The sequence below is a fragment of the Eurosta solidaginis genome, chromosome 2 (assembly GCF_040869045.1).
Source record: "Eurosta solidaginis isolate ZX-2024a chromosome 2, ASM4086904v1, whole genome shotgun sequence".
Taxonomy (NCBI): Eukaryota; Metazoa; Arthropoda; class Insecta; order Diptera; family Tephritidae; genus Eurosta; species Eurosta solidaginis.
The window spans coordinates 73,486,949-73,512,736 of record NC_090320.1 but is presented as its reverse complement, the minus strand read 5'-3'; the positions used below and the strand labels follow the sequence as shown (position 1 = coordinate 73,512,736).

At 37.8% G+C, this 25,788-nt stretch overlaps 1 protein-coding gene across 2 annotated transcripts in view; it reads right to left on the bottom strand.

Moving 5' to 3' along the window:
- Naglu (N-acetyl-alpha-glucosaminidase) overlaps positions 1 to 22,543 on the bottom strand; it is a 29,534-nt gene extending 6,991 nt beyond the window's left edge. The window contains exons 1-2 of one of the 2 annotated variants that reach the window (XM_067769574.1): positions 22,476 to 22,543; positions 2,165 to 2,325 (exon numbers count right to left, since the gene is read on the bottom strand). In XM_067769574.1, coding sequence (XP_067625675.1) covers positions 2,165 to 2,325; positions 22,476 to 22,530 — 216 coding nt within the window. In that variant the 5' untranslated portion in view covers positions 22,531 to 22,543. Of the gene's footprint in view, positions 1 to 2,164; positions 2,326 to 22,461 lie in introns of both variants that reach the window. The other variant, XM_067769575.1, reaches the window with a different exon arrangement.
- Between the last annotated feature and the right edge of the window lie 3,245 nt (positions 22,544 to 25,788).

Here is a 25,788-nt window from a genome sequence, read left to right as displayed (position 1 = left end):
GGATATCGTTATAAAGGTGGACAAGGGGTGACTCTAGAATTAATTTGTACGATATGGGTATCAAATGAAAGGTGTTAATGAGTATTTTAAAAGGGAGTGTGCCTTAGTTCTATGGGTGGACGCCTTTTCGAGATATCGCCATAAAGGTGGACCAGGGATGACTCTAGAATTAATTTGTACGATATGGGTATCAAATGAAAGGTGTTAATGAGTATTTTAAAAGTGGGTGGGCCTTAGTTCTATGGGTTGACGCCTTTTCGAGATATCGCCATAAAGGTGGACCAGGAATGACTCTATAATTTGTTTGTACGATATGGGTATCAAATGAAAGGTGTTAATGAGTATTTTAAAATGGAGGGGGCCTTAGTTCTATAGGTGGACGCCTTTTCGAGATATCGCCATAAAGGTGGACCAGGGGTGACTTTAGAATTTTTTTACGATATGGGTATCAAATGAAAGGTGTTAACGAGTATTTTAAAAGGGAGTGGGCCTTAATTCTATAGTTGGACGCCTTTTCCGGATATCGTTATAAAGGTGGACCAGGGTTGACTCTAGAATGCGTTTGTACATTATGGATATCAAACGAAAGGTGATAATGAGTATTTTCAAAGGGAGTGGGCCTTAGTTCTATAGGTGGACGCCTTTTCGATATATTGCCATAAAGGTGAACCAGGGGTGACTCTATAATGTGTTTGTACAATATGGGTGTCAAATTAAATGTATTAATAAGAATTTTAAAAGCGAGTGGTGGTAGTTGTATATGTGAAGGCGTTTTCGAGATATCGACCAAAATGTGGACCAGGGTGACCCAGAACATCATCTGTCGGGTACCGCTAATTTATTTATATATGTAATACCACGAACAGTAATCCTGCCATGATTCCAAGGGCTTTTGATTTCGCCCTGCAGAACTTTTTCATTTTCTTCTACTTAATATGGTAGGTGTCACACCCATTTAACAAAGTTTTTTCTAAAGTTATATTTTGCGTCAATAAACCAATCCAGTTACCATGTTTCATCCCTTTTTTCGTATTTGGTATAGAATTATGGCACTTTTTCATTTTTCGTAATTTTCGATATCGTAAAAGTGGGCGTGGTCATAGTCAGATTTCGGCCATTTTTTAAACCAATAGAAAGTGAGTTCAGATAATTATGTGAACTGAGTTTAGTAAAGATATATCGATTTTTGCTCAAGTTATCGTGTTAATGTCCGAGCGGAAGGACAGACGGTCGACTGTGTATAAAAACTGGGCGTGGCTTCTACCGATTTCGCCCTTTTTCACAGAAAACAGTTATCGTCCTAGAGTCTAAGCCGCTACCAAATTTCACAAGGATTGGTAAATTTTTGTTCGACTTATGGCATTAAATGTATCCTAGACAAATCAAATGAAAAAGGGCGGAGCCACGCCCATTTTGAAATTTTCTTTTATGTTTGTATTTTGTTGCACCATAGCATTACTGGAGTTGAATGTTGACATAATTTACTTATATACTGTAAAGATATATTTTTTGTAAAAATTTCACATAAAAAAAAATTTTTTTTTAAAGTAGGCGTGGTCGTTCTCCGATTTTGCTAATTTTTATTAAGCATACATATAGTAATAGGAGTAACGTTCCTGCCAAATTTCATCATGATATCTTCAACGACTGCCAAATGACAGCTTGCAAAACTTCTAAATTACCTTCTTTTAAAAGTGGGCGGTGCCACGCCCATTGTCCAAAATTTTAGTTATTTTCTATTCTGCGTCATAAGCTGAACCCACCTACCAAGTTTCATCGCTTTATCCCTCTTTGGTAATGAATTATCGCAATTTTTCGATTTTTCGAAATTTTCGATATCAAAAAAGTGGGCGTGGTTATAGTCCGATATCGTTCATTTTAAATAGCGATCTGAGATGAGCGCTCAGGAATCTACATACCAAATTTCGTCAAGATATCTCAAAATTTACTCAAGTTATCGTGTTAACGGACAGACGGACGGACGGACATGGCTTAATCAAATTTTTTTTCGATACTGATGATTTTGATATATGGAAGTCTATATCTATCTCGATTCCTTTATACCTGTACAACCAACCGTTATCCAATCAAAGTTAATATACTCTGTGAGCTCTGCTCAACTGAGTATAAAAATTAAAAGATATGAAATTCATCAAAATCTTACGCGAAAGCTTCTGGCGGGCATAGTCTCATCGACACTAACTGCAAAACTGTTTGAAGCTTCTTCTCCAATTGTTCGTATAATTAGATCCCGAGCGGATTTTTCTTGTATATTTGAAGGTGTTTTAACATCACGAAAACCAATCACAGTGATGAGAAGATATTCTGTAATTGAAAATAAAAAAATATATATATGATGTACCTAAATACATACATATGTACATATATACATATTAAATATAAGTGGTACTTCCAGCAGACATGAATGCATACTTACTTAAATTGGCGCTTAACCGTTTAAACGGTTATAACCGCCCAACAAGTCTGCCAAATGGCGCTGATTGGCCACACCAAGGTAGTTTAAATGGTCTTTTCAGCGGAATGGGGCCGCCCTCTTCTTCTGCTTCCATAGGCGGGTTCCGATAAAAAACACTTTCTTAGCCGGAGCGTTTTAATTCGCACGCCCGACGATTTGAATCTAAGTGTTCTTTGCCCAGTCCACAAGAAAGGGGATACTGCAAACTTCGCCAACTATCGCATATAAAGTCCTGTCAAGTGTATTGTGCGAAAGATTGAAGCCCACCGTGAATCGGCTGATTGGACCTTATCAGTGCAGATTCAGAACTGGTAAATCTACCATCGACCAGGTTTTCGCTGTGCGCTAAATCTTGGAAAAAACCCGCGAAGAAAGAATGAACACCTCTTCGTCGATTTTAAAGTCGCCTTCGACAGCACGAAAAGGAGTTGCCTATATGCCTCTAAGTCTGAATTTGTTTTCCCCGCAAAACTTATACGGCTGTGCAAAATGACGTTGAGCAACACCATCAGCTCCATCCGAATAGGGAAGAAGATCTCCGAGCCGTTCGAAACTAACAGTGTGACCCCCCATCGTGCGATTTCTTTAATTTGATGCTGGAGAAAATTATACTAGCTACAGAACTTAACCGCTCTGGAACAATATTCTATAAAAGCGTGCAAGCATGTGCTGTGACATTGCTATCATCGGCCTAAACACCAACAAAAAAAAAAAAAAGAATTTAAAAAAATTATGGGTTTAATGGTGAATGGGGACGAAGAGTCAGCGCATATACGCCTTGGCAACCACGCTACTGTTGGCAGCCATAATTTAGTAAAAGACTTCGTTTATTTGGGAACCAACATTAACACTAAGAACAACATTGGACTAGGTAGGCAATTGAAAACTAGAGGCCTCTCTCGGCAAACGAAAATCATGCTCTACAAGTTACTTATCGTACCGGTCCTGCTATATAGTGCAGAAGCATGGACCATGACAACACCAGATGAAGCGGCTCTGGGAGTGTTCGAGAGAAAAGTTCTTCGAAAGATTTATGGACACCTAATATTTCTGTTGCTCATTATCGGCAATCTCTCTTTAGGTGTTGTGCATTCCATTTTAAATTTTACAAGTCATCTTACGAGTCAGTAGGCCGATATGACAACAAAAATTGTTATTATATCCCACATCACAGGGAGAAAGTGTCAATGAATATGACACTATGGCATCATTGCCATAAACAAGTCCAATTTTCACATCGTTTCTGCCCCAGATTTCGCAGCGTTGCACAGTGGCCAATTTGGCTTCGCTAGCGGCATTTTATTCATAGCTTCCAAAGTAAAGAAGTTATCTTCAAAATTTTTTTTTTCTCAATTCAGAAAAAAATCAAACAATTTTTGGAAAAAAAATAAAATTTTTTTTTTAAATTTTTAAATTTTTATTTTTAATTTTTTTAAAATTTTTTATTTATATTTTTTTTTTAATTTTTTAATTTGTTTTTAATTCAATAAACATTTTCCACCATATATTCATATATAAAATAAGAAAAAAATTGTCAACTCAAAGAGAAACCATATTATAAAAGAAATATTAATCAGATTCTTCAGTATCAGATTCAGAGAAATCATCTTCAAAATGATGCATTATAAGCAAGCTTTTAACTTCCTTATCGAAACTAATATTTCTGGAATAGGAAATTGATGAGCCGTTGGACAATGAAGATATTAACGGATCGGAAGAAACAAAAAGAGCTTTAATTATATCTTCCATTGTATTTTTTCTGCAATTTTTTCTGGTATTATTTTCACGGATGTTCCGATAATCTTTATTTCTGGCTTCAAGCGCTTCCTCGGACATCATACCAATTGGAAGCGAGAAATGATTGATTATGTCTGCTCCATGAATTAAAATTCTGTGAACAGACGAGGGCATGTAAAACCAAGGGTATAAAGTAACAAAAATTTCGGCAGTTTCCATTGCGTAAAGTCTGAATGCCTCCGTGTTTATATCGTATCCACATGCAAGTGCTCGTAAGACGACGCTGAATCGATATATTAAATTTTCGTTCACCCCAGTTATACGAGCGGCTAAATCTGGTTGTTGAAAGAACCTTCTTGCCGTATTTCCGTTGTTGGTATTTCCAGTAACAGCCATTGGTATGTCGACCAACAAATGCATTTCTTCTCGTAGCTTCTGCTGTATATTTGTTTTATTTTGTTCAACAATATCCTTGCCAGCACCATGAGTTTGCCACTTTTTTATTGGTATTCTATAGGATATGTGCAAAATACATTCAAAAAACCTTATCCAGGCGTGGAGACTGGATATCCCATATTGAAAGAGGTTCACTTTAATTGGAAAGCTCTTCACCAAATTTAAGTCATTCATATTTTTCGGTGTTGCCTTGCAGATTCCGCATATTTGCGAAGAAGATTCTGAAATGACGCTGAAAGTTTTACCATCAAGCATGGTCATGTGAAATTGGTGATCAATAATCAATGAGTTTACATATGTTGGTACAATATTTAATATTTGGCTCTTAATATTTTCAATTTCCCTGCGACTCAGGTCCGCCGTTTCCTTGTCGCAAAGTATTTTGATTGGTCGACAGTATCGTGTAGAAGAAGGTCGATTGTTTTTCCATAAAACTGTCGGTCCGTTCTGCACTTGCAGTGGTACAATACAAATTGAAAATAAATATTGGTCTCTCATGTTTCCTTCGCAGTCGTTAAATTTTTGCCTATATGTGGAATGGCCGCTGCTGCCATCACAACCCCATTTGTAGACAGCAGTTAAATGGGTGTTATTATTACTTCTAGATGGGATTTCAAAACTTTCAGAGTGTGCTTCCATGGTCCTGTTTATTGTATGGTCCACAAGACTTTGTAGTGGCACTTCAGCATAATAATCAGTGACTGTAATGTCACTAGGATAGCACTTTTTTTGGCGAAGCGTAATTTTTCGTAGCATGGATATATATCGGCGTTTTGGTTTTTTGCTGCTTTCTTATTCAAGTTCCAAGTGTATCTGGTATGTCCAAGATCTACAAATAGCGCAAGCGCTTTATCGTCCGAAAATTTGGATGGAAGGGGCTTTGGTTTGTTTATATTTTGTATTACCTTTCCGCTAAACTCCTCATCGCCATTTACCATTTCTACAACTTTGGAAGCACTGCGCTTTCCAGCTTTATATAAACTGCAGCTTGCAGCTACCAACAATCCTTCACATGACACTTCCTCTGTAAGCCCTGACATCTTATTGACTTGTGTTTTTCTGCAGCACTTGGAAAGCTATTTTTCCGGCCGTCCAATATTTTCATTTGCTTTTTTTCCCAACAATACCAATGGTGTATCTAGCCATTCTTGGTTAATTTTTTCGAAAAACGCCTTACTTCTGCCACAGGCCTTCCACTTTTGGATAAGCCTACTAACAAAATTGCGCAGTTTCTTTCCATTTTTGCACTGCTCCTTCTGAGTATAGGTAATTTTACTCAAAACGGTACCAAAAACATAATTTTCTACGGCGAGAAACTTCTTGGTGGGGATCGCTTCTTCATGCCATATTAAAAAAAGGGTGCGTTTTGACACAGACATTTTGCCTAAAAAGTACAATAAATTGAAGGCTCGCAGGTACTCGCAGTTCATTTTGGACATTTTGGACACACAATGGTTTACACATATAGGAAAATTTAAAATTACACTGAATCTAGGTGAATTTTGAAAGTTCTACTCCACGAAAAACAGGTGGCGTTACAATGGGCGAGTTGCTAATACACTTAAACACGATTACGTTTTATAAATAACATAAGTATACACAGATCACAACCACAGCTTTTTTTATATAATACATACCTTGGCGTTAGTATATAACAAAATTTTTAATGAAAATAATAAAATTGGCAAGTTTAACACGAATACGAAAACGATGATCAAAAAGGCGGAAATATTTTGCACAACATTTGCAGAAACATGTGCTGACTTTGACAGCTCACAGCTGTTCATCAGCTGTAAGCTGAGCTTTTAAAAATCGATACAAATCTAGTGAATGTATTTGTTATCGATTGTTAAAAAAAATTAACGGTTTTTCAAATTTGAAAATTTTAATTAAATGCCGCTAGCGAAGCCAAATTGGCCACTGTGCGTTGTGAAAATCAATTGGCAAGAATAGAAGTAGAAATAATGAAGGATAGACGTAGAAATAATGAAGACAAACAATCGCTGTGATAGCTGAATGGTTATAGCAACGGCGCCTAAACGTTGCCGATGAAGGAATTTAGCAATTTCCGAAATGGATCTATACAACGCGCCTTGGTAGTTGTCTAAATTTTTTCTTTCTTCTATTCTAATTTGAACAATTTTTTCATTAAAAAAAAATGTATCATAACAATAATAAGATAAACAAGTAAGGAAGGCTAAGTTCGGGTGGTAACCCTGGAATGTGGTTGTATGACATGTGTATCAAATGGAAGGTATTAAAGAGTATTTTAAGAGAGAGTAGGCCATAGTTCTATGGATGGACGCCATTTAGGGATATCGCCATAAAGGTGGACCAGGGCTGACTCTAGAATTTGTTTGTACGATATGGGTATCAAATGAAAGGTGTTGCTGAGCATTTTAAGAGGGAGTGGGTCTTAGGTCTATCGGTGGACGCCTTTTCGAGATATCGCCATTAAGGTGGACCAGGGGTGACTCTAGAATATGTTTGTACGATATGGGTATCAAATGAAAGGTGGTAATGAGTATTTTAAAAGGGAATGGTCTTTAGTTCTATAGGTGAACGCCTTTTCGAGAAATCGCCATAAAGGTGGACCAGGGGTGACTCTGGAATATGTTTGTACGATATGGGTATTAAATGAAAGCTGTTAATGAGTATTTTGAAAAGGAGTGATCCTTAGTTCCATAGGTGGACGCCGTTTCGAGATATCGCCATAAAGGTGGACCAGGGGTGTCTTTAGAATGTGTTTGTACGATATGGGAATCAAATGAAAGGTGTTACTGAGCATTTTAAGAGGGAGTGGGCATTAGGTCTATAGGTGGACGCCTTTTCGAGATATCGCCATTAGGGTGGGCCAGGGGTGACTCTAGAATGTTTGTACGATATGGGTATCAAACGAAAAGTGTTACTGAGCATTTTAAGAGGGAGTGGGCATTAGGTCTATAGGTGGACGCCTTTTCGAAATGTCGCCATTAGGGTGGGCCAGGGGTGACTCTAAAATGTTTGTACGATATGGGTATCAAACGAAAAGTGTTACTGAGCATTTTAAGAGGGAGTGGGCATTAGGTCTATAGGTGGACGCCTTTTCGAGATATCGCCATTAGGGTGGGCCAGGGGTGACTCTAGAATGTTTGTACGATATGGGTATCAAACGAAAGGTGTTACTGAGCATTTTAAGAGGGAGTGGGCATTAGGTCTATAGGTGGACGCCTTTTCGAGATATCGCCATTAGGGTGGGCCAGGGGTGACTCTAGAATGTTTGTACGATATGGGTATCAAACGAAAGGTGTTACTGAGCATTTTAAGAGGAAGTGGGCATTAGGTCTATAGGTGGACGCCTTTTCGAGATATCGCCATTAGGGTGGGCCAGGGGTGACTCTAGAATGTGTTTGTACGATATGGGTATCAAATGAAAGGTGGTAATGAGTATTTAAAAGGGAGTAATCCTTAGTTCTATAGGTGGACGCCTTTTCGAGATATCGCCATAAAGGTGGACCAAGGGTGACTCTAGAATGTTTGTACGATATGGGTATCAAACGAAAGGTGTTACTGAGCATTTTAAGAGGGAGTGGGCATTAGGTCTATAGGTGGACGCCTTTTCGAGATATCGCTATTAGGGTGGGCCAGGGTGACTCTAGAATGTGTTTGTACGATATGGGTATCAAATGAAAGGTGGTAATGAGTATTTTCGAGATATCGCCATAAAGGTGGACCAAGGGTGACTCTAGAATGTTCGTACGATATGGGTATCAAACGAAAGGTGTTACTGAGCATTTTAAGAGGGAGTGGGAAATAGGTCTATAGGTGGACGCCTTTTCGAGATATCGCCATTAGGGTGGGCCAGGGGGGACTCTAGAATGTTTGTACGATATGTGTATCAAATGAAAGGTGTTACTGAGCATTTTATGAGAGAGTGGGCATTAGGTCTATAGGTGGACGCCTTTTCGAGATATCGCCATTAGGGTGGGCCAGGGGTGACTCTAGAATGTTTGTACGATATGGGTATCAAACGAAAGGTGTTACTGAGCATTTTAAGAGGGAGTGGACATTAGGTCTATAGGTGGACGCCTTTTCGAGATATCGCCATTAGGGTGGGCCAGGGGTGACTCTAGAATGTTTGTACGATATGGGTATCAAACGAAAGGTGTTACTGAGCATTTTAAGAGGGAGTGGGCATTAAGTCTATAGGTGGACGCCTTTTCGAGATATCGCCATTAGGGTGGGCCAGGGGTGAATCTAGAATGTGTTTGTACGATATGGATATCAAATTAAAGGTATTAATGAGGGTTTTAAAAGCGAGTGGCCCTTAGATGTATATGTGAAGGCGTTCTCGCGATATCGACCAAAATGTGGACCAGGTGATCCAGAAAATCATCTGTCGGGTACTGCTAATTTATTTATATATGCAATACCACTAACAGTATTCCTGCCAAGATTCCAAGGGTTGTTGATTTCGCCTTGTAGAACTTTTTCATTTTCTTCTACTTAATATGGTAGGTGTCACACTCATTTTACAAAGTTTTTTCCAAAGTTATATTTTGCGTCAATAAACCAATCCAGTTACCATGTTTCATCCCTTTTTTCGTATTTGGTATAGAATTATGGCATTTTTTTCATTTTTCGTAATTTTCGATATCGATAAAGTGGGCGTGGTTATGGTCGGATTTCGGCCATTTTTATACCAAGATAAAGTGAGTTCAGATAAGTATGTGGGCTAAGTTTAGTAAAGATATATCGGTTTTTGCTCAAGTTATTGTGTTAACGGCCGAGCGGAAGGACAGACGGTGGACTGTGTATAAAAACTGGGCGTGGCTTCCACCGATTTCGCCCATTTTCACAGAGAACAGTTGCCGTCATAGAATCTATGCCCCTACCAAATTTGAGAAGGATTGGTAAATTTTTGTTCGACTTATGGCATTAAAAGTATTCTAGACAAACTAAATGAAAATAGGCGGAGCCACGCCCATTTTGAAATTTTCTTTTATTTTTGTATTTTGTTGCATCATATCATTACTGGAGTTGAATTTTGACTTAATTTACTTATATACAGTAAAGATATTACATTTTTTGTTAAAATTTGAATTAAAAAAAATTTTTTTTTAAAAAGTGGGCGTGTTCTTCATCCAATTTTGCTAATTTTTATTTAGCACATATATAGTAATAGTAGTAACGTTCCTGCCAAATTTCATCATAATATCTTCAACGACTGCCAAATTACAGCTTGCAAAACTTTTAAATTACCTTCTTGTAAAAGTGGGCGGTGCCACGCCCATTGTCCAAAATCTTACTAATTTTCTATTCTGCGTCATAACGTCAACCCATCTACCAAGTTTCATCGCTTTAACCGCCTTTGGCAATGAATTATCGCATTTTTTCGGTTTTTCGAAATTTTCGATATCCAAAAAGTGGGCGTGGTTATAGTCCGATATCGTTCATTTTAAATAGCGATCTGAGATGAGTGCCCGGGAATCTACATACCAAATTTCATCAAGATACCTCAAAATTTACTCAAGTTATCGTGTTAACGGACAGACGGACGGACATGGCTCAATCAAATTTTTTTTCGATACTGATGATTTTGATATATGGAAGTCTATATCTATCTCGATTCCTTTATACCTGTACAACCAACCGTTATCCAATCAAAGTTAATATACTCTGTGAGCTCTGCTCAACTGAGTATAAAAATTATTGTTCATTCAAAAAATCAAAATGAGGCACGAAATATTAAATTAGATTAAAATCGAAAAATAATTATTAAAAGGCAAAAAAGTAGCAGTTTTAAAATAAATATCGAAGAGAAAAGATTTTTTGCGTTGTCTTGAAAACCAAGTTGCCGAGCACAAGTTCCAGCATCTAGAGTATTTGTTTTTAAGCAGCGACTTTAACACAAGCCATGGCGCAATAAAACTAGACAGGTGAAGTCAGGGAGGGAAAATTTTTCGTACTATTTTGTTACTTTTTTACTACGTTAGTAATGTAATGTGTGGGGCGGCCACCGTGGTGTGATGGTAGCGTGCTCCGCCTATCACACCGTATGCCCTGGGTTCAACTCCCGGGCAAAGCAACATCAAAATTTTTGAAATAAGATTTTTCAATTAGAAGAAAATTTTTCTAAGCGGGGTCGCCCCTCGGAAGTGTCTGGCAAGCGCTCCGATTGTATTTCTGCCATGAAAAGCTCTCAGTGAAAACTCATCTGCCTTGCAGATGCCGTTCGGAGTCGGCATAAAACATGTAGGTCCCGTCCGGCCAATTTGTAGGGAAAAATCAAGAGGAGCACGACGCAAATTGGAAGAGAAGCTCGGCCTTAGATCTCTTCGGAGGTTATCGCGTCTTACATTTATTTATTTAATGTAATGTGTGGATAAAACCAAACTCGATATATCCCCACAAAGAAAACGGGGACACGAAAGAAAAGAGAAAATAAAACAGAGGGAATGAGAATAAAATGTAGAGGAAGTTAAAGGGAAGTCGGAAAAGTAAAGAGAACAAGAGGAAGATGAGGAGAGAGAATAAAAGAAGAATAAGGGAAAGGTTAACAGGAACAATGATAAGAAGAATGATAAGAAAGGTGGAAAGATTTGCAGGAGAATGAAGGGAATAAGAAAATTAAGTGGGCCGATTAAGGTAAACTGGAAAAAACGCAGAAGGGACAGGAAATAAGAGAGGGGGAGTGTTAGATCGAGGAGAGACAGAGATAGATAGAGAAAGTCAGACCAATGTCTGTCGGGTTTGATCATACGGCTGGGAGTGTTTTATGTTTGTCTAACCGTTTCCATGGTTAACCAGAGTAATTCAAAATAAAGTTCTGATAAGCTGAATATTTTTTTTGCCATCAGGAAAATCTATAAGCTCTGATTTGTTGAAGCATGGTTGCTGGAAAACCTCTGATGCTATATATTTTTACACCAGCCACCTCTTTCTGCTCAATGGGTATACCTCGTGGTTTACAGAGGCAAATGTTGGGATTTTGGACGGTATACTGTCAATCCCGAGTTTTAGTTGCAGATACTCATCCGCAGCTTCATGATATGTTCCATATCGTCAATAATCTCATTGTTGTAAACAATGGTGAGACCCAAACAATGGTGAGACCCTGAAGATCCAGCCATTCACTTTTCCATTTCCTCTCAGGAAAATTAAATAAACTCTCCCACAAAAGGCAATACAGACCGCAGGCGTCATTTTCCTGATAGTTACTTCATATTTCAGAAAGTCATTTATGTAATACCAGTTTTACCCGGCGAACGTTGTAACGCCCGAGATTGAATGAACGTTGCGTTATTTTACCTGTTTTGCGTTCCAACTCTAGAGCAAGCGACATATAGCTGGCCATGGGAAAGCATGGACTCTCTAAATTTAATCCTGCAAGAGTAAGCGATTGTCCTTGTGCTATGTTCATTGTAATTGCAAAAGCAAGGTGTACAGGAAAGAATGGCAAATCTGTAGAAATCATTGGGATCCGTGGTCTGAGCACATCTTCAACTTTGCTTTTACCGCTGATGATTGTTGCTTCGATTACATTCGGCATTAATTTCTTAACGCAAAGTCTGGTTCCATTGCACAATTTTGGTGGGTATAAATTGCGAAGAAGCATGATTGGGAAGCCAACTTTCAAAGTTAATAAATGCGCAGGCATTTCAGGTGGTTCTAAAGAGTTTAGAAATTCAATTGGATAATTCACAATTTGATCTTCATCTGTAACTGTGTCGATCGATTTATATTTCGTCACTTCACCAGGAATTTGGTTTTGAATGCAATCATTGATTTTGTTAATATGATCATTTTTGGGAGCTAAGATTGCTCGGTGGAATAGCCAAAAAAAAATTAAATTTAAAATTCTTAATTCTGAAATATGAAATATTAAAAACCTTCGTCTTGATCGAAGGAACCTATAACCAAAATTTTGGTGATGATTGAATTGTGGAAAAAACGTTTCAATAGGGAACACACACACAGAATTTGATTTTTATAGAAGATGTAGATAGACTGAAGCTAAACAAAATTTTTCAATAACGGGAAAAGGAACAATGCTTTAACAAATACTGATGAAGTGGTGAAAATTGACGAGTGGAAAAAAGTTACGATGCACAATATAAATTTATTAAAAAAAATAATAAATGCAAGTCGGGATAACCTCCGAAGAGATTTTAGGCCGAGATTCTCTTCCAATAGGCGTCAGTCTCCTTTTAATGTTTTCTACAAATTGGCTGGACGAGACCTACATGTTTTACGCCGACTCCAAACGGCATCTACAAAAGTTGAGTTTTCACTGAGAAGCTTTTCATGGCTGATATACATTCGGAGTGTTTGCCAAATCACTTCCAAGGGCGACCGCGCTCGAATTGAATGAAAAAACTTGTTTCTAAATTTTTGATGTTGCTTTGTCTGGGGTGAACCCTGAATCTGCAGAATGATAGGGGAAGCAAACTATAATCCCACCACGGCGGCCGCCAATATACATTTTTATACTCAGCGTGCTTTGCACACAGAGTATATTAACTTTGATTGGATAACAGTTGGTTGTACAGGTATAAAGGAATGGAGATAGATATAGACTTCCATATGTCAAAATCATCAGTATCGAAAAAAAAAATTGATTAAGCCATGTCCGTCCGTTCGTCCGTCTGTCCGTTAACACGATAACTTGAGTAAATTTTGAGGTATCTTGATGAAATTTGGTATCTAGGTTCATGGGCACTCATCCCAGATCGCTATTTAAAATGAACGAGATCGGACCAAAACCACGCTCACTTTTTCGAAAATTTCGAAAAACCGAAAAAGTCCGATAATTCATTACCAAAGACGGATAAAGCGATGAAACTTGGTAGGACTGTTGAACTTATTACACAGAATAGAAAATGAGTAATATTTTGGACAATGGGCGTGGCACCGCCCACTTTTAAAAGAAGGTAATTTAAATGTCTGCAAGCTGTAATTTGGCAGTCGTTGAAGATATCATGATACAATTTGGCAGGAACGTTACTCCTATTACCATATGTGTGCTGAATAAAAATTAGCAAATTCGGTTGACGAACACGCCCACTTTTTAAAAAAAAATTTTTTTAAGTAAAATTTTAACAAATAATTGAATATCATTACAGTAAATAAGTAAATTATGTCAACATTCAACTCCAGTAATGATATGGTGCAACAAAATACAAAAATAAAAAAAAATTTCAAAATGGGCGTGATTCCGCCCTTTTTCATTTAATTTGTCTAGAATACTTTTAATGCCATAAGTCGAACAAAAATTTACCAATCCTTGTGAAATTTGGTAAGGGCATAGCTTCTATGACGATAACTGTTCTGTGAAAATGTGTGAAATCGGTTGAAGCCGCGCCCAGTTTTTATACACAGTCGACCGTCTGTCCTTCGGATCGGCCGTTAACAGGATAACTTGAGCAAAAATCGATATATCTTTACCAAACTTAGTTCACGTACTTATCTAAACTCACTTTATTTTGGTATAGAAAATGGCCGAAATCCGACTATGACCACGCCCACTTTTTCGATATCGAAAATTACGAAACATTAAAAAAGTTCCATAATTCTATACCAAATATGAAAAAAGGGATGAAAATGGTGATTGGATTGGTTTATTGACGCAAAATATAACTTTAGAAAAAACGTTGTAAAATTGGTGTGACACCTACCATATTAAGTAGACGAAAATGAAAAAGTTTTGCAGGGCGAAATCAAAAGCCCTTGGAATCTTGGCAGGAATACTGTTCGGGGTATTACATATATAAATAAATTAGCAGTACCCAAGAGATGACGTTCTGGGTCACCCTGGTCCACATTTTGGTCGATATCTCGAAAACGCCTCACATATACAACTACACCACTCCCTTCATTAATACCTTTAATTTGATACCCATATCGTACAAACACATTATAGAGTCAGCCCTGGTCCACCTTTATGGCGATATCTCGAAAAGGCATCCACCTATAGAACTAAGGCCCACTCCCTTTTAAATAATCATTAACACCATTCATTTGATACCCATATCGTACAAACACATTCTAGAGTCACCCCTGGTCCACCTTTAGGTGATATATCGAAAAGGCGTCCACCTATAGAACTAAGGCCTACTCCCTTTTAAAATACTCATTAACACCTTTCATTTGATACCCATATCGTACAAACACATTCTAGAGTCACCCCTGGTCCACCTTTATGGCGATATCTCGAAAAGGCGTCCACCTATAGAGCTAAGGCCCATTCCCTTTTAAAATACTCATTAACATCTTTCATTTGATACCCATATCGTACAAACACATTCTAGAGTCACCCCTGGTCCACCTTTATGGCGATATCTCGAATGGGCGTCCACCTATAGAGCTAAGGCCCACTCCCTTTTAAATAATCATTAACACCTTTCTTTTGATACCCATATCGTACAAACGAATTCTAGAGTCACCCCTGGTCCACCTTTATAGCAATATCCCGAAATGGCGTCCACCTATAGAACTATGGCCCACTCCCTTTTAAAATACTCTTTAATACCTTCCATTTAATACCCATGTCATATAAAAAACACATTCCAGGTTTACCCTAGGTGCATTTTCCTACATTGTGATTTTCCCTTATTTTGTCTCCAAAGCTCTCAGCTGAGTATGTAATGTTCGTTTACACCCGAACTTAGCCTTCCTTACTTATTTACATTAAGCCAAAGAGAATTTATAAGTTTTGCAAACCGTTGGTCAAAAACCTTTGATATCACTGTGCAATATGGCGAAAATGTGGTCCTTGGTATTACATATAGATCCGATCAAAAGCAGATAAGTGCCACCCTCCCCCCCCCCCCCCTCCATGCATGAAAAAATGGGGCTTACAGTTTTAATCTTAATAGAATTTTCAATATACATATATATGGTACGTAACAATACTACCAGTAGAGATAGGCTTATCAAAAGATTTTGATACAGTTAACCACGGCACGTTATTGCAAGACTTGTAATAGTCCCCTATTCCTCCTAGTCGCAAAGGTTGATCGAAAATTATTTGTCTGATCGGCAGTAATCGGTGCAATTCAGGAACGTAACTTCTAAGCATAGAAGAATTAAGCAAGGTGGTGTTTTATACCCGATTTTGTTTAAATTCTACATATCGAATCTCCCTTCGCTACCAGGAGCTACCATTTTTTCCTACGCCCAGGACTGCACGATAATGACTACAGCTCCCGGTCCACCAATGGATGAGATTGGCGGCCGCTTTGGTAGCGTGCGCCGCATTCCAGACCGAAGATCCTGGGTTCAACTCCCGGGCTAAGCAACATCAAAAAATTTAGAAATAGCTTTTCAATTATCTGTTATTAATAAGCTAGGCATGCTCATATTGCTTTATACTGTGACGAATATTACCATCTCTAAGCTGTTACTAAGTAAATTCACAGCAACAAAAACATTTAAGCAAGCTACATAAACACATTAATCATCATGTAAACACATACATACAAGCAGCAGAGATATACTCAAAGATACTCAAACGCATGTCATAATCAGCGAAGTAGAGCTCACATATACACACGCATATGGTTACACACTATAAATCCACGCGCGTATGGCTGGAGAACAGGTAGAGGATTCTAGAAGAAGAAACGTCTAGACATTTGGGCAGAGAGTATAAAAGCAGCAGAAGCTGAGTAGTCCGTAAGCAGTTTGATTTAAGCATGCTATTGGTTGCGAAGTATAAGTGTTATTGGGAAGTACTTTCAAAGTAATCTAATAATTTTGCATTATTGAATATTGGAGTTATTTATTCAACAATTTAGCGATACGAACGTTAGTAGAAGGTGTAAAATAAGCGGAGTTTCCCTAAATTCTTTACAATTGGTGTCAGAAGAGGAATTGTTGAATAAATTACATGTCGACACAGATTACATCTAAGATTGAAGAACAAGAGGCACGAATATCCGAAATGTGGACGCAAATTTCAGCACAGATATCAACAAGATAACAAGAAGGAAGTATTTCCTCGAAGTTGGAGGCGCAGGATACCAAAATTTTACAACTCGAAGACAAAATCGATGCCGAGATTGAAACATTGAGAGGTCGTATACAGGAGTTGCAACTAAATCGCCCAGCAGTTTCAGCGAGTAATCCAAAGGTTCAGCGAGTAATCCAGGTTTTTAAGCTTCAGTTTGAGAAGACCGCAACATTGAACAACTGGAATGCTCAAGATAAAGTTGCAGCTCTATTCGTAGCATTGAAGGGGCCAGCAGCCGAAATCCTACAGACGATTCCCGAAGGAGAGCGGAACAACGATGAAGCATTGATGGCTGCTGTAGAACGACGTTACGGAAGCGAACACAGGAAAAAAATCTACCAAATAGAATTGCAAAACCGCTACCAAAAATCTAATGACACTTTACAGGAGTTTGCTTCAGACATTGAAAGATTGGCTCATCTTACAAATGCGGATGCACCTGTGGAATACACTGAAAGGGTAAAGATTCAGAGTTTTATAAATGGCATACGGGACGTCGAAATAAAGCGAGCTACATACGGAAGCCCAAAGCAAACATTTGCTGAAACCGTATCCCATGCACTAACTCAGGAAACTGCCTTACTTTTGAGTAAGCCCGTATACAAAGCTCATCGCGTGGAAGAGGAAAGGCCAGACTGGGTAGACACAATTTTAGAAGCATTAAAAGGAACGTAGCAGAACGATGGTGCCGTCAAATGCTTTAAGTGTGGAAACCCAGGGCACATTGCAGAGATTGACCAAAGGAGCTCAAACTGACCAAAGGAGCTATTTTGGGAAGATGCCAAGAGGCTGAAGTAGTTATTAAGTGTGAACAGCAGCACCAGGAATACGTTTCATCTAGTAATACTGATCTTTCAAATGACATCACGGCATGGATGGAGGGACTAGAGGAAGCCTATCAGAGCAAGGCAAAACAACTGCTCCTAAAGTACGCCAACATATTTGACCAATATGGCTCCAAACCAGGCCGCACCAAGGTTGTGAAACATCAAATTGACACTGGAGATGCGAGGTCGATCCGTCAAGATCCTCTTAGTGTTCCACTGGCGAAGCGGGAAGTTGTGAGTCAAATCGTACAAGAAATGAGCGACAGCGGCGTCATCGAACCATCAGCTAGTCCATGGAGCTCACCGGTGGCACTTGTGAAGAAGAAGGACGTTACGAAAAAGGATAGCTACCCATTGCCAAGAATTGAAGATACTCTGGACTCGCTATCTGGTACGAAATGGTTTTCCACACTGGACTTGAAAAGCGGCTACTGGCAAGTGGAAGTGAAGGAGGAAGACAAAGAGAAAACAGCCTTCAGTGTCGGTGATGGTCTTTGGCAATTTATAGTGATGCCTTTTGGACTTTGTAATGCACCAGCTACTTTTCAGAGACGCATGAACCAGTTACTGAGAGGACTACATTAGAAAACATGTTTAGTGTACCTGGACGACATCATCGTATTTGGCAAGCACTTTGAGGAACATCTTAAGAACTTTGAGGAAGTTTTGCAGAGAATAGCTGGCGCTGGTCTGAAACTAAGTCCCAAAAAGTGTTCGCTGTTTAAAAAGGAAGTAAATTTTTTGGGGCACAAGGGCACAGAGGACATCTTAACTGCGAATGAAAAGATAGAAGCTGTAAAGGATTGGCCAAGACCACAGAACTTGCATGAATTAAGAAGTTTCCTTGGGCTGTGCACATACTACCGACGGTTTGTACCAAACTTTGCCAGCGTGCCACGAGCTTACAAGAAAAAATAAAGCTTTTGAATGGAAGAAGGAGCAAGAAGTGGCATTCCAAACATTGAAAAAGCGATTGTGCACTGCCCAAATGTTGGCATATCCGATTCCAGGAGCAAGATTATGCTATAGGAGGCGTTTTATCACGACTGGTCGATGGACAGGAGAAGGTAGTTGCCTATTACAGTCGATCAATTGGAAAACCAGAAAGGAACTATTGCGTTACACGGAGAGAGCTGTTGGCATTGGTAGGGTGCATTAAACATTTTCACAAGTACCTCTACGGGCAGCGATTCCGCGTCAGGACAGATCACGCAGCGCTAAAATGGCTCTTGCAGTTTCGTAATCCAGAAGGACAATTGGCACGGTGGATCGAGCGACTACAAAGCTATGACTTCTCCATTGAGCATCGAAAAGGTAGTACTCGTGGAAATGCTGATGCAATGTCACGAAGACCATGTAGTTTGGAATGCAAGCACTGTTCAAAGGCCGAGGCTGAAGAAGACATTATAGATTTCCGGCTAATGTCTATGACGTGTTCGGATGAATGGAACATGGAACAACTAAGGAAGTGTCAGGTAGAAGATACAGATCTTTCACATGTTATGCAAGGGCTCGAACGAAACGAGAGACCAAATAGAGAGGAGATGTCGGCAGAGAGTCCCATTGCGAAGTCATATTGGGCACAGTGGAACAGTTTAGAATTGTCGGTTGCTTTCATCGAGTATGGGAGAGTGAGGATGGTCAAAGTAAGAGGAAACTGATAGTTGTTTCAAGGAAAAGGATTCCCGACGTTCTCAGTGAGCTACATAACGGTCCAAGTGGAAGTCATCTTGGAATTACGAAGACGCTCAAGAAGATTAAGGAGAGATTCTATTGGGTTCGTTGCCGTCAGTCGGTCACTGAGTGGATTGCCAACTGCGAGGTTTGCAGCAGAGCGAAAGGCCCAAAACCCGGAGTCATGGCCAGATGAAGCAGTATATTTCAGGTGCACCATTTGAAAGGACGCCGTGGATGTCGCAGGTCCATTTCCTACTAGCAACCGCGGAAAAAAATACGTACTGGTGGTTATGGATTATTTCAGTAAATGGCCAGAGGTATACCCAATCCCAAATCAAGAAGCGGAAACAGTAGCAGAAGTGGTTACAAACGATTGGGTTGCAAGGTATGGTGTACCAATGGAGTTACATTCTGACCAAGGCAGGAATTTCGAATAAGCGATATTTCAAGAAGTCAGAAGTGTAAGAAATTGGGCATTCGAAAAACACGGACAACTGAATTGCATCCTCAATCCGATGGTATGCTGGAACGTTTCAATAGAACCTTGGAAGAACACTTAAGGAAAGTAGTCGACAAGTACGATAAAGAGTGGGATACACACATATCATTATTCTTGATGGCTTGCCGATCGGCAGTGCATGAGACAACGAGCCAAACTCCCGCAAAGGTAATTTTTGGCAATGACCTTCGAGTGCCAGCTGATTTGAAGTTTGAAATCCACTGGTGTCTTGGAAGAAGAGATGAGAGAAATACACGATCTTGTAAGGCAACGAACAAAGATTATGAGTGACAAGATGAAAGCCAGATATGATAAAGCAATGAATTCGGAAGGTTTCTGGAAAGGAGATTTGGTGCTGCTATACAACCCACAACGAAAAAAGGTTTGTCACCGAAATTGCAGTGTAATTAAGGCCCATACAAAGTTGTGAAACGGATTAATGATGTAGTTTACCGCATACAAACAATTGAGAAACCACGAACCAAGGTGAACAGGTAGAGGATTCTAGAAGAAGAAACGTCTAGACATTTGGGCAGAGAGTATAAAAGCAGCAGAAGCTGAGTAGTCCGTAATCAGTTTGATTTAAGCACGTTATTGGTTGCGAAGTATAAGTGTTATTGTGAAGTACTTTCAAAGTATTATAATAAATACCATTTTGCATTATTGAATATTGGCGATACGAACGTTAGTAGAAGGTGTAAAATAAGCGGGGTTTCCCTAAATTCGTTACAATACAATTGTTTTAGTTATTTATATTAGAGAAAATTGCAAAGGGCATGTTTCTGAATTTCACTTCATCATTAATTAGCTTCTCGGGAGCTGAGTATTGAACTCGAAGTCTCGAACATTCATACTTTATACTAGTGATGCCTTTACCCACTCAGCCATATGAATGTCCCGCTGCTCGCTTTGCAATTGGTCTCTAAGTATTGCTTTTTTGTAGCTATTCCTTTATTCAGCATTTAGGTACATACTACTTCTATATGATTTTTAATCCTACTTGTGTGGAATATTTATAGGTTTTTCAATTAGAAAAAAGTTGTTTAAAACGGGGTCACCCCCGGTAGTTAATTGACGAACACTCCGAGTGTATTTCCGCCATGAAAAGTTTCTCAGTGAAAACTTATCAATCTTGCCGTACGGATGGGGTTCAACAAATTAAATGGGATTACACTGCTACAACAACAACAACAACAATATGCCGCACGGATTCAGCGTTAAACATGTAGGACCCATCCCGCCAATTTGTAGGAAAAAATTAGAAAAGGAGCACGACGCAAATTGGAAGAGAAGTTCGGCTTAAAATCTCTTCGGAAGTTATCGCGCCCTTTATGTACTTATTTATTTCTTGATACAATTTTGACAAATTATAAAAATAACTCTGAGTTACAAAGATAAATTTCCGTTCTGCTAGTGGATCTTAAAATATCATTTTGCACAATTTGACGTCTTCTGCGACTGCAATAACGTTTTCTCTAATTAGGTCCGGTTTTTCAGTGCAAGTTTAAACTACAGTTAAAGTTGCCTAGAGTTAAACCTTCCCACTTTGGCCGCTTAAGCTAATGTGCAGCAACATTTTGTTATCCGAGAAAGTCGAAAGATTAATCTCTAGTCAACTTTAACTGGAGTTTAAACTCGCACTGAAAAACCGGTCACTAGAAGCTGTAACTTTAATGTAATTTTTGAGAATTTATTTCTCCAGCGCTACTATTTTAATGATCACTGAATATTTCACATAAATCATAGTTCACTGCTTCAAAAATAACACAGTAATATTTGATTTATTCAAAATGCCACAAAGGTAGGTTATACCCTATAGATCAGAATTAAAAAACAAATTTGTACGTTCAATACATAAGATGAATAATAAGTGATGTAAGTCATATGATATGCCAATGGGCGCTTTCAGCGAATACTATTTATGATTTCGTCGGTTGAGTGATAGAAAATTTGTTCTCTGAACAGTGAGTTGGGGCAACTGCCAAATAACCCACTGGCGGTGCATTGCTTTTACACATTTTCATGTGGTACTTGGGTTTGTTTTAAGGGATCGTATTAAATAAAGGATTGATTCTCTTTCCAACAATCATAATATATATGTATTAGTATAAACTTGTGAAAAATGTGTAGAAGGTAATTTTCGGTAATTCTTTACTTTAGCTCACAACTGCTAAAACTCGTCCAAAAATATCGTGAGAGGTGTCAAAAGACATGGTTTGATGCCAGGACCACGAATCCGAAAGCGAAAATTCAAAATTTTATTTCTGTCAAAAGATATTTCCAAAAAACCGAAAAAAGGCCCGGAGCGCTCCGAAGCAGAGGGTGGGATCCATAGTGTTTTTGCGGAGAACACCTTTCTGCATTGGCGGCCTTCGGCCGCGCTTATAAAAAAATTAGCCTGGGTGGGTCCAACACTGGTTTGGAGACCAAAACTATATCCGCACAAAACACTTTTACCCACAGTTTTTCTTCTGGATACACAAAATCATCAAACTTACCACAACCACATGCAAATTTTAAATTTTGTTTGCAAATATCTCCGAAAAGAAGTAACATTTCCAATTTCCGCTTCCGGATTCGTGGTCCTGGGTTCATAACGCGTCTTTTGACACCTCTCCCAATATTTTTGGACGAGTTTTAACAGTTGTGAGCTAAAGTAAAGAATTACCTAATTTTCTAATACCCGCCAGGTTGGTGCATTACAAATGCATTTCGTAAAAAATCAAACTGACCCCTCTTCTTTATATATTCCTCTTTGATTACACGCTACTATTTAAGTGATCGCAGCTGTACGTACATATGTATGCTTACCGCCAAAGATGTGAATTATAAACACTAGAATAGGAACCGCGCTGGACAACCGCATCGTACAATCGTAAAATAACATCTGACAAAAGCGCGCTCAGAGCAAGTGGCAGCTATCAGAACAAAACCATTTTGATTATTTAGTTTTTAATATATACAGTTATGTTCATATTAATAGCAGTGCTTTCTGAGAACCCCAATAAAGTGGATTTATCTAAAGTAAATCAAACCAAATTTAAAAACGTTTGCGTTATGTAATAACGCAATAAGGCTAATTATATTAAGAGCAAAAAATATTTTTTCTGCATCACGCCAAGTTGTGGTAAATTTGAAAAAGGTTACACAAGTGTCAGAAAAGAATGTTCATAAAAATAGCAGTTTGAAAAGATTTTTATTAAAAAGTCACTATAACTAAAGATATATAGTGAATTAACTCAAAAAACACAAATAGTTGACTATTATTTCGTTGTATAACCCCCATTTCGGATGACGGCGGCACATCTACGAGGCATGGAGTCCAGTAAGCGCTTACATCGGTCCACTGGTATATTAGCGCCCAAGCTGATTGCACTACTTCACACAATAACTTTGCATTGGACGGTTTTTTTCATCAACGGCGTTCTTTATATCCCCCCATAAATAGGTTTTCCAACAGGATAACGACCCAAAACATACGAGCAAGCGAGCAAAGGATTTCTTTCGGGAGAACAAAATTGCAGTAATGGAGTGGCCAGCTCAATCCCCGGACTTGAACCGCATTGAAAACTTATGGGGGGATATAAAGAACGCCGTTGATGAAAAACCGTCCAATGCAAAGTTATTGTGCGAAGTAGTGCAATCAGCTTGGGCTAATATACCAGTGGACCGATGTAAGCGCTTACTGGACTCCATGCCTCGTAGATGTGCCGCCGTCATCCGAAATGGGGGTTATACAACGAAATAATAGTCAACTATTTGTGTTTTTTTATTTAATTCACTATATATCTTTAGTTATAGTGACTTTTTAATAAAAATCTTGTCAAGCTGCTATTTTTATGAACATTCTTTTCTGACACTTGTGTAATCTTTTTCAAATTTACAACAACTTGGCGTGATGTAGAAAAAATATTTTTTGCTCTTAATATAATTAGCCTTATTGCGTTATTACATAACGCAAACGTTTTTAAATTTGGTTTGATTTACTTTAGATAAATCCACTTTATTGGGGTTCTCAGAAAGCACTGCTATTAATATGAACATAACTGTACATACATATATACAGCTACAGACAGATGGGCATATCCAAGAAAACTGATGTCAAATGCCCACACAGTATTTGTTTGATTGAATTTTAAATTTTTACCCATCTCAATACAATTTGATTACTTCGAGCTTTCATATAATTGAACAAAAAGAATATTCAAATATTTCTTATTTTTGATGATAAACAACTAAAAATCATTTTTCAATCACTTTTTGGAATATTTTTTGAACATATGTATATGCATATATGTAATACTCCTATATTGCTAATAGAAAATGCTCCCAATGTGTTTTGAATTCGAAATCAAAACAAGAAAGCCTAAAAAATGTTTATGATTGTAGCAGCATAAGTGTGACAAGAAAAAATTTAAATTTAGGTACATTCGATTATTGAAAACAAAAACAAAAACGTTTAAACAGAAATATATCGACAGTCTGATTTTTGGGAATGTACCTAGCCTTTGGTAGGTATTACATATATGTTTTTGAATAACTATGGTAATTGAATGCTAACTGTTTATAAAAATGAACAAAAAGAGTAATCAAATATGCTTACTTTAGACAATAAAGACCTGATCATCATTCTTCAACTCAAAAAAATATATATACAAAATGTTTTTAAAAGCGGAAATGGTTTTTTTTTTTAATTTGTATGCCATATAGGCCTTCCCCAAGAAAGATGTCCAAAGAATATAAACATTTCAATCTACGTTGTTACCAAATATGGCTTCCCAGAGAACTTACAAATAGCAGGCATGAAAAACTTCGAACTTGGAGCTTCTTGAAAGTAAGTCATGATAAGAAATTTGGCGACATATGTGGGCTTCTGCACCCAACTGTAACATCTCGCATCAGTTATGATAAACAAAACTACTAAACTGTAATTTAATTACTTCAATCATAATTACAATTTAAGATCTGTATAATCATAAATTGGGGTTTCCCCCTTTATCCCCAAAATCTAAATCCCCAAATCAAAATCCCAAAAATCAAAATCCCATAATCAAAATCCCCAAAATCAAAATCCCCAACACGAAATCCCCATTTTCTGTGTGAAAAACATTCATTCATTCGCCGCGATTTTAAACCTAATTTGAATGTTTTTCACACAGAAAAATGATAGTTATGTTTATTCTATTTCCAAATTAGCATTTCAATATTGATGATTTCACAAATATTTAATGGGAACATTAAAGAAAATACAGTGCAACGCAATAACTTATAAATACAATTAATACAGTATTTACATAACAAAAAAAAAAAAAATCAAAATTCATTGCATTGCAGATAATATTTTTGTTTTTGTTTTTATAATAATATATTTATATTATAAATACATATGTACATACATATATTTGTATATATAAATTACATTACAAAACCGTGCCAGTAGTTTTCTGATAATTTTATCGTCTATCACCAAGAATTAGCTAATTCGATACATTTTGCAGTTAATAAGGCGATAGAAATTCTTTTGACAAACAAAGCTTATACTTTAACGGAATTTTTTCTCCAAGAAGATATTTAGACGATGGAGATCTCTAAAGTTTTGAATTTTCCTTTTTTCAATTATTTTGAGAACTTTTGCAGCTTGCTTTCGTAGTTTCCTTCTATTCAATAGCTATATTAATGATATTATGTTAATTTTGCGATATTTTCTCATCGTCGGTTCACTACCAGATCTAGGTTTTTCATTTAAATTATTTAACATTTTTCACAGTATTTTTAATAATAAATTTATAAACCAAAATTAAATAAATAGAAAATGAAATTTAAATCCGTGATCAGGCATTGAAACAACGACCTTTGCACGGTAGTTGAAGACCTAAGCCTCTGTGCCACTGATGGACATAAGAAGTTGTTGTCAAATTCGCAATATAACATTGACATGGTTAGAACAGAAAGAAGATATGAAAACAAAATGCAAATAGAACGTGTACCGTCATCCCATCATTTTACTTTATGCTTATAGTCATACTTACATATATATAAATGCGTAATTATGTTTATACGCGTCAGAGCTTTACTTTATGATTTAATTAATATTTTCGTGATTTTGTGTTCGATGTTTTTTGAT